Source organism: Passer montanus, unplaced genomic scaffold (assembly GCF_014805655.1).
Source record: "Passer montanus isolate IOZ18808 unplaced genomic scaffold, ASM1480565v1 scaffold820, whole genome shotgun sequence".
NCBI classification, from domain to species: Eukaryota; Metazoa; Chordata; class Aves; order Passeriformes; family Passeridae; genus Passer; species Passer montanus.
In genome coordinates, this window is record NW_024373480.1 from 4,625 (window position 1) to 14,562 (window position 9,938).

Consider the following 9,938-nt stretch of genomic DNA (forward strand, 5'->3'; position numbering starts at 1 on the left):
CACTGGGGGGATGGGGCAGTGGGGACATTGGGGGAATGGGGGACATTGGGGGGGACATTGGCGAACTTGGGGACATTGGGGGATGGGGACATTGAGGGGGACACTGAGGGACATTGGGGGACGGGGAGGTGTGGGCGGTATGGGGACATTGGGGACAGTGGGGGGACATTGGGGGACACTGGGGATGGGGACATCAGGGGGACCAGAGGGTCCCCAGGGCCACCCACTGTGTCCATGGGTGACACTTGGGGACAGTCCCCAGGGCCACCTGCGGGTGGCACTCGGTGACACTGGGTGACACTCTGGTGACACTGGGTGGCACTCGGTGGCACTCGGTGACGCCGGGTGACACTCTGGTGACACCGGGTGGCACTCAGTGACACTGGGTGACACCGGGTGGCACTCGGTGACGCTGGGTGACACTCTGGTGACGCTGGGTGGCACTGCCAGGTGTGGGTGCTGTTCGGGGACGGCTCCCTGGGCTTCAGCCTGATGGAGTTCGACACCTTCGTGCGCCACAAGGTCACTGCTGCTGTCATTGTCATTGTCACTGTCACCCTGTCATTGTCACTGCCACTGTCACTGTCACCGTGTGACTGTCACTGTGTTATTGTCACTGTGTCACTGTCATTGTCACTGTGTGACTGTCACTGCCACTGCCACTGTCACCGTGTGATTGTCACTGTCACTGTCATTGTCACTGTGTGACTGTCACCATGTCATTGTCACCGTGTCATTGTCACTGTGTCACTGCCACTCTCATTGTCACTGTCACTGTTACTCTGTCATTGTCACTGTGTCACTGTCACTGTGTGACTGTCACTGTGTGACTGTCACTGTCATTGTCACTGTGTTATTGTCACTGTCATTGTCACCATGTTACTGTCACTGTCACTCTGTCACTGTCACCCTGTCATTGTCACTGTCACTGTGTGACTGTCACTGTCACCATGTCACTGTGTCATTGTCACTGTCACTGTGTGACTGTCACTGTCACTGTCACTTGCACTATGTCATTGTCACTGCCACTGTCACTGTGAGACTGTCACACTGTCACTGTCACTGTCACTGTCATCATGTCACCATGTCATTGTCACTGCCACTGTGAGACTGTCACCCTGTCATTGTCACTGTCACTGTCACTGTGTCACTGTGATTGTCACTGCCACTGTCACTGCCACTATGTCATTGTCACTGTCACTGTGTGACTGTCACTGTCACTGTGTCACTGTGATTGTCACTGCCACCGTCACTGCCACTATGTCATTGTCATTGTCACTGTCATTGTCCCTGTCCCTGTGTCAGTCCTTGTGTCCCTGTGTCACTGTCCCCTGTGTGTCCCCAGGTCCCTGTCCCTGTGTCCCTGCCCCTGTGTCACTCTCTCCCCTGTGTCCCTGTCCCTCTGTCCCTGTCCCCATGTGACCATTGACCACTGACCCATAGGGACCACTGACCAGTGACCCTGGGACAGCAGCTGCCCCTGCTGGGCAGCGCCGTGGGCTGCGGCCTCAGCTACAGCGGTGAGTGACCACTGAGTGACCAACTGACCACTGACCCACTGATCACTGACCCATAGTGACCATTGACCACTGAGTGACCACTGAGTGACCACTGACCCACTGACCACTGACCCATAGTGACCACTGACCAACTGACCACTGAGTGACCATTGACCCATAGTGACCACTGGCCACTGAGTGACCCAAAGTGACCACCTCCCTGCCCCCCCGGTGACAGTGCCACCCACCCACTGTCCCCATGCTGTCCCTGGTGACAGTGCCACCTCCCATGGAGGTGACAATGCCATCTCCTGTCCCCATGCCCCTCTGGTGACAATGCCACTCCCAGTGGTGACACTGCCACCCACCCACCCAATGTCCCCATGCTGTCCCTGATGACAGTGCCACCCCCTGGAGGTGACAGTGCCACCCCTGGTGACAGTGCCACCCCCTGGTGATGTCACCCTCAGCAATGACAATGCCACCTCCCTGTTCTCCTGTGCCCCTGGTGACAATTCCATCCCTGGTGACAGTGCCACCTCCCATGAAGGTGACAATGCCATCTCCTGTCCCCGTACCATCCCTGATGACAATACCACTCCCATGGAGGTGACAATGCCACCCCCTGGTGACAGTGCCACCCCCCAGAGGTGACAGTGCCACCCCCAGTGACAATGCCACCCCCAGTGACAGTGCCACCCCCTGGTGACAATGCCATCTCCTGTCCCCATGCCATCCCTGATGACAATGCCACTCCCATGGAGGTGACATTACCACCCCCGGTGACAGTGCCACCCCTGGTGACAGTGCCACCCCCCAGAGGTGACAGTGCCACCCCCGGTGACAGTGCCACCCGTGTCCCCAGATTACCACGCGGTGGCGGAGGCGCTGGGCGGCCGCGGCTTCGTCGTGGACAGCGCTGGGGACACCGCGGGGGATGGCACAGGGGACACCGCGGGGGACAATGCTGGGGATGGCACAGGGGACACCGCGGGGGACGTCCAGGCCAGGGTGGTGGCCGTGCTGAGGGCGGCGCAGGCCGAGTGCCACCGAGGCCACCCCGTGCTCGTCAACGCCCTGCTGGGCCCCAGCGACTTCCGGCAGGGCTCCGTGTCCGTCTGAGGGACACCAAGGTGACATTACCACCCCCGGTGACAGTGCCACCCCTGGTGACAGTGCCACCCCCCAGAGGTGACAGTGCCACCCCCAGTGACAATGCCACCCCCAGTGACAGTGCCACCCCCTGGTGACAATGCCATCTCCTGTCCCCATGCCATCCCTGATGACAATGCCACTCCCATGGAGGTGACATTACCACCCCCGGTGACAGTGCCACCCCTGGTGACAGTGCCACCCCCCAGAGGTGACAGTGCCACCCCCAGTGACAATGCCACCCCCAGTGACAGTGCCACCCCCTGGTGACAATGCCATCTCCTGTCCCCATGCCATCCCTGATGACAATGCCACTCCCATGGAGGTGACATTACCACCCCCGGTGACAGTGCCACCCCTGGTGACAGTGCCACCCCCCAGAGGTGACAGTGCCACCCCCAGTGACAATGCCACCCCCAGTGACAGTGCCACCCCCTGGTGACAATGCCATCTCCTGTCCCCATGCCATCCCTGATGACAATGCCACTCCCATGGAGGTGACATTACCACCCCCGGTGACAGTGCCACCCCTGGTGACAGTGCCACCCCCCAGAGGTGACAGTGCCACCCCCAGTGACAATGCCACCCCCAGTGACAGTGCCACCCCCTGGTGACAATGCCATCTCCTGTCCCCATGCCATCCCTGATGACAATGCCACTCCCATGGAGGTGACATTACCACCCCCGGTGACAGTGCCACCCCTGGTGACAGTGCCACCCCCCAGAGGTGACAGTGCCACCCCCAGTGACAATGCCACCCCCAGTGACAGTGCCACCCCCTGGTGACAATGCCATCTCCTGTCCCCATGCCATCCCTGATGACAATGCCACTCCCATGGAGGTGACATTACCACCCCCGGTGACAGTGCCACCCCTGGTGACAGTGCCACCCCCCAGAGGTGACAGTGCCACCCCCGGTGACAGTGCCACCCCCGGTGACAGTGCCACCCCCGGTGACAGTGCCACCCGTGTCCCCAGATTACCACGCGGTGGCGGAGGCGCTGGGCGGCCGCGGCTTCGTCGTGGACAGCGCTGGGGACACCGCGGGGGATGGCACAGGGGACACCGCGGGGGACAATGCTGGGGATGGCACAGGGGACACCGCGGGGGACGTCCAGGCCAGGGTGGTGGCCGTGCTGAGGGCGGCGCAGGCCGAGTGCCACCGAGGCCACCCCGTGCTCGTCAACGCCCTGCTGGGCCCCAGCGACTTCCGGCAGGGCTCCGTGTCCGTCTGAGGGACACCGAGGGCCACCAGTGTCACCAAGGCCCACCAAATGTCACCAGAGTGTCACCAAATGTCACTGAGTGTCAGCGAGTGTCATTGAGTGTCATTGAAGATCATTGAGTGTCCCCAAGGGTCACCAAGAATCCCCAAGGGTCACTGAATGTCCTCAAGGGTCACTGAGTGTCACCAAGGGTCCCCAAGAGTCCCCAAAGGTCATCAAGTGTCACTGAGTGTCTTCAAGGGTCATTGAGGGTCACCAAGGGTCCCCAAGTGCCACCGAGTGTCATTGAGTGTCCCCAAGAGTCCCCAAAGGTCATCAAGTGTCATTGAGTGTCCTCAAGGGTCATTGAGTGTCACCAAGGGTCCCAGAGTGTCACTGAGCGTCCCCAAGAGTCAGCAAATGTCACCAAGGGTCACCGAGTGTCACCAAGGGTCACCAAGTGTCATCGAGTGTCCCCAAGGGTCACCAAGAGTCCCCAAAGGTCATCAAGTGTCATTGAGTGTCCCCAAGGGTCACTGAGCATCCTCAAGGGTCACCACGGGTCACTGAGGGTCACCAAGGGTCATTGAGTGTCCCCAAGGGTCACTGAGGGTCCCCAAGGGTCACTGAGTGTCCACAAGGGTCACTGAGGGTCCTCAAGGGTCACCAAGGGTCATTGAGGGTCCCCAAGGGTCACTGAGGGTCCCCAAGGGTCACTGAGTGTCCCCAAGTGTCCCCAAGGCCACCCCGTGCTCGTCAACGCCCTGCTGGACCCCAGTGTCCCTGGGAGGGGCGGGACAGGGGTTAGTGGGGCTGGGGGCACTGGGGGCACTGGGAACAGTGGGGAGGGGTCTGGGGGCACTGGGAGGACTGGGGGCACTGGGAATGGTGGGGAGGGGGTTCGGGGACACTGGGGACATGACAGGGGACGGGACAATTTGGGACAGGGGACACGGGGTCAGTGGGGTGCAGGGGACACTGGGGACAGGGGACATTGGGGACACTGGGAAGGGCTCCGTGTCCGTCTGAGGGACACCGGGGACACCGAGTGTCACCAAATGTCACCAGAGTGTCACCAAATGTCACTGAGTGTCACCGAGTGTCATTGAAGATCATTGAGTATCCCCAAGGGTCATCCAGTGTCACCAAGGGACACCAAGTGTCACCAGGTGTCCCCAAGTGTCATTGAGTGTCCTCAAGGGTCACTGAATGTCCTCAAGGGTCATTGAGTGTCCCCAAGGGTCACCAAGAGTCCCCAAAGGTCATCAAGTGTCACTGAGTGTCCTCAAGGGTCATTGAGTGTCACCAAGGGTCCCAGAGTGTCACTGAGCGTCCCCAAGAGTCAGCAATTGTCACCAAGGGACACAGAGTGTCACCAAGGGTCACCAAATGTCACCAGAGTGTCATTGAGTGTCATTGAAGATCATTGAGTGTCCCCAAGGGTCACCAAGGGTCAATGAGCATCCCCAATGAGCTCTGCCCCGGGCCCGGGGGGTCTCCCGGGACCCCCCAAAATTGGGGAGCCCCCCCAGCCCTGGATTCTTCCTCAGCGGGGTCCGGGCACCGATTCTGGGGATCCCTGGAGCGATTTTGGGGCTCCCCGCGATGATTTTGGGGCTCCTCGTGGTAATTTTGGGGCTCTCCATGGCGATTTTGGGGACCCCCGGAGCGATTTTGGGGTTCCTCATGATGATTTTGGGGCTCTTTGCAGCAATTCTGGGGCTCTCCACAGCGATTTTGGGGCTCCCCACGGTGATTTTGGGGCTCTTTGTGGTGATTTTGGGGATCCCCAGAGCGATTTTGGGGTTCCTCATGGTGATTTTGGGGCTCTCCACGGAGATTTTGGGGCTCTCCATGGCAATTTTGGGGCTCCTCGTGGTGATTTTGGGGCCCATTTTTTTGGGCTTTCCCCCCCTTGTTTTTTATTTTTTCCCTTTTCTTTGCAATTTCCCCCCTTTGGTTTTTTTTTCATTTTTTTCCCCATTTTTTCTAATTTTTTTCTTCCTTGTTTTCTATTTTTCCCCCCATTTTTTGGGATATTTTTTCCCCTTTTTTTTCCCCATTTTTTGGGATTTCTCCCTCTTTTTTCCCCATTTTTTGGGATTTCTCCCTCTTTTTTCCCCATTTTTTGGGATTTTTTTCCCCTTTTTTTCCCATTTTTTGGGATTTCTCCCTCTTTTTTTCCCATTTTTTGGGATTTTTTCCCCTTTTTTCCCCATTTTCTGGGATTTTTTCCCCCCTTGTTTTTCATTTTTCCCATTTTTTTGAATTTTCCCCTTGTTTTTTTATTTTTTATCCATTTTTTAAATTTTTTCCCCCTTGATTTTTATTTTCCCCCCCATTTTTGGGGGATTTTTTTCCTCTTTTCCCTTTTTTTCCCCCCTCTTTCCCCCTTTTTTTCCCGCTTTATTTCCCCTCATTTTCCCCTTTTCCCCCCATTTTTTTGGGGCTTTTTTCCCATTTTTCAGCGATTTTGGAGCCGAACCCGCCCCGGAACCGCCCCGGAAATCGGCGCCGCCTCCGCGCAGTTTTTGCCTTAAAAAAACCCAAAAACGGGAAACGAAAATGGAGAAAAAACGAAACCGGCGGCGTTTGGGGCAGAAAATGCAAATTTCGCACTCGGGGCCGCCCAAGCGCGGCCCCGGCCCCGGGCCCGGCCCGAAAGTCACCATTTTACCCAAAATCCGAGGTTTTCACCCAAAAATCCGAGGTTTTCACCCAAAAAACCGAGATTTTCACCCAAAAAACCGAGATTTTTACCCAAAAAACCCGAGATTTTCACCCCAAAATTCGAGATTTTCACCCAAAAATCCGAGGTTTTCAACCCAAAATCCGAGATTTTCACCCAAAAAACCCGAGATTTTCACCCAAAAATTCGAGATTTTCACCCCAAAATCCGAGGTTTTCACCCAAAAATTCGAGATTTTCACCCAAAAAAATTGAGATTTTCACCCAAAAATTCGAGATTTTCACCAAAAATTCGAGATTTTTCACCCAAAAAAACGAGATTTTCACCCAAAAATTCGAGATTTTCACCCAAAATTCGAGATTTTCACCCAAAAATCCGAGATTTTCACCCAAAAATTCGAGATGTTCACCCCAAAATCCGAGATGTTCACCCAAAAATCCGAGATTTTCACCCAAAATCCGAGATGTTCACTCAAAAATCCGAGATTTTCACCCCAAAAACCGAGATTTTCACCCAAAAAATCGAGATTTTCACCCCAAAAACCGAGATTTTCACCCAAAAATTCGAGATTTTCCCCCAAAATACGAGATTTTCACCCAAAAATTCGAGATTTTCCCCCAAAATACGAGATTTTCACCCAAAAATTCGAGATTTTCCCCCAAAATACGAGATTTTCACCCAAAAATTCGAGATTTTCCCCCAAAATACGAGATTTTCACCCAAAAATTCGAGATTTTCCCCCAAAATACGAGATTTTCACCCAAAAATTCGAGATTTTCCCCCAAAATACGAGATTTTCACCCAAAAATCCGGATTTATTGGGGAGTTTGGGCCAAAAAATTGGGATTTTTACCCAAAATTTGGGATTTTTTTTTTAAAAATCGGGATTTGACCCAAAAAATTGGGATTTCACCTCTAAATTTCATTATTTCACCCCTAAAATACCCCAAAATTCGAGATTTTCACCCCAAAATCCGGATTTATTGGGGAGTTTGGGCCAAAAAAAATGGGATTTTTACCAAAAAATCCGGATTTTTAATCCAAAATTTGGGATTTTTTTTCAAATATTTTTGGATTTACACCAAAAATTTGGGATTTTACCCCAAAAATCGGAGATTTTCACCCAAAAATCCGGATTTACTGGGGAGTTTGGGCCAAAAAAACGGATTTTTAACATAATATTTGGGGTTTTTATTTAAAAAATCCGGATTTTTAATCCAAAAATTGGGATTTTTTTTCAAATATTTTTGGATTTACACCAAAAATTTGGGATTTTACCCCAAAAATCGGAGATTTTCACCCAAAAATCCGGATTTACTGGGGAGTTTGGGCCAAAAAATCGGATTTTTAACATAATATTTGGGGTTTTTATTTAAAAAATCCGGATTTTTAACCCAAAAATCCGAGATTTTTTCCAAGTGTTTTTGGATTTACACCAAAAATTTGGGATTTTACCCCAAAAATCGGAGATTTTCACCCAAAAATCCGGATTTATTGGGGAGTTTGGGCCAAAAAATTGGGATTTTTACCCAAAATTTGGGATTTTTTTTTTAAAAATCGGGATTTGACCCAAAAAATTGGGATTTCACCTCTAAATTTCATTATTTCACCCCTAAAATTCAGGATTTTTACCCAAAAATTTGGGATTTTGCTCCTAAAAGTCGAGATTTAACCCCAAAAATTCAGAATATTACCCAAAATTCAGGATTTTACTCTAAAAATTGGGAATTTCACCCCAAAAATTTGGGATTTTACCCCAAAATCCCGAGATTTTCACCCAAGACTTGGGATTTATTTGGGAGTTTATGCCAAAAATTCAGGATTTTTACCCCAAAATTTGGGATTTTTTCAAAAAAATTCAGGATTTGACCCAAAAAATTGGGATTTCACCCCAAAAATTCAGGATTTTTACCCCAAAAATTTGGGATTTCACCCCCAAAAAATCACGATTTTAGCCCAAAAATTCATTGGTTTGCTCAAAAAATTTGTGATTTTACCCAAAAATTAGAATTTTACCCAAAATATTCAGAATTTGACCCCAAAATTCAGGATTTTTCTCCAAAAAATGGGATTTCATCTCAGAATTTCATTATTTTTACCCAAAATTTCAGTATTTGACCCCCAAAATTCAGGATTTTTACCCAAAATTTCAGGATTTTTACGCAAAAATTTGGATTTCACCCCAAAATATTGGGAATTTGACACCAAAATTCGGGATTTTACTCCAAAAATTAGGATTTCACCCAAAATTTCAGGCTTGCCCTTGAAAAATTTCAGATTTGACCCCAAAAATTCATTATTTCAACCCAAAATTTCAGATTTCCCCCCAAAATTTCTGATTTTCACCCCAAATTTTGTGATTTTTACCCCAAAATATCTGATTTCCCCCAAAAATTCCGATTTTTCCCAAAAAATTCCGATTTTTCCCCCAAATTTCTGATTTCCCCCCAAAAATTCAGATTTCCCCCCAGAATTCAGATTTTTCCCCCAAATTTCTGATTTTCCCCCAAAATTCAGATTTTTCTCCACAGAATTTCAGATTTTAAACCAAAATTTGTGATTTTCACCCCAAAATTCTGATTTCCCCCAAAATTCACATTTTTTCCCCCCAAAATTTCTGATTTTTACTCCAAAAATTATGATTTTTCACCCCAAAAATTCAAATTTACCCCCCAAAATTTGTGATTTTTCCCCCAAAATTCAGATTTCCCCTCCAAAATTCTGATTTTCCCCCAAAATTCAGATTTCCCCCCAAAATTTGTGATTTTCCCCCGAAAATTCTGATTTTTACCCCAAAATTTCTGATTTTCACCCCAAAATTTGTGATTCTCACCCCAGAATTTCAGATTTTTACACAAAATTTGTGATTTTTCCCCCAAAATTCAGATTTTTCCCCCAAAATTTCAGATTTTTCCCCCAAAATTCCGATTTTCCCCCCAAAATTCTGATTTTTACCCCAAAATTTCTTATTTTCACCCCAGAATTCAGATTTTCCCCCCAGAATTTCTGATTCTTACCCCAAAATTTCTGAGTTTCACCCCCAAATTTGTGATTTTCACCTTAAAAATTCAGATTTTCCCCCAAAATTCCGATTTTTTTCCCCCAAAATTCCGATTTTCCCCCACAATTTCTGATTTTCACCCCCAAAATTCCGATTTTTTCCCCCCGAATTTCCGATGTTCCCCAAAATCCCCATTTTTCCCCCCAAACAATTTCTGATTTTCACCCCCAAAATTCCGATTTTTTCCCCCCGAATTTCCGATGTTCCCCAAAATCCCCATTTTTCCCCCCAAAATTCGGATTTCCCCCGTTCCCTTTGGGGTCACTTTGGGTTTTTGTGGCGTTCGGGCCCCGCAGGAACCGAAACCGAGCGGGGGCGGGGCGGGGGGGCAG

General features: G+C 50.3%; 1 protein-coding gene across 1 annotated transcript in view; it reads left to right on the top strand.

The window, feature by feature from the left end:
• The window catches only part of LOC120513545 (2-hydroxyacyl-CoA lyase 2-like), an 8,908-nt gene extending 3,664 nt beyond the window's left edge, over nucleotides 1-5,244 (top strand). Inside the window, exons 3-4 of the mRNA XM_039733085.1 lie at nucleotides 2,365-2,632; nucleotides 5,227-5,244. Of these exons, the coding sequence (XP_039589019.1) occupies nucleotides 2,365-2,621 (257 nt within the window). The 3' untranslated portion in view covers nucleotides 2,622-2,632; nucleotides 5,227-5,244. The remainder of the gene's footprint in view (nucleotides 1-2,364; nucleotides 2,633-5,226) is intronic.
• Nucleotides 5,245-9,938: the final 4,694 nt, after the last annotated feature.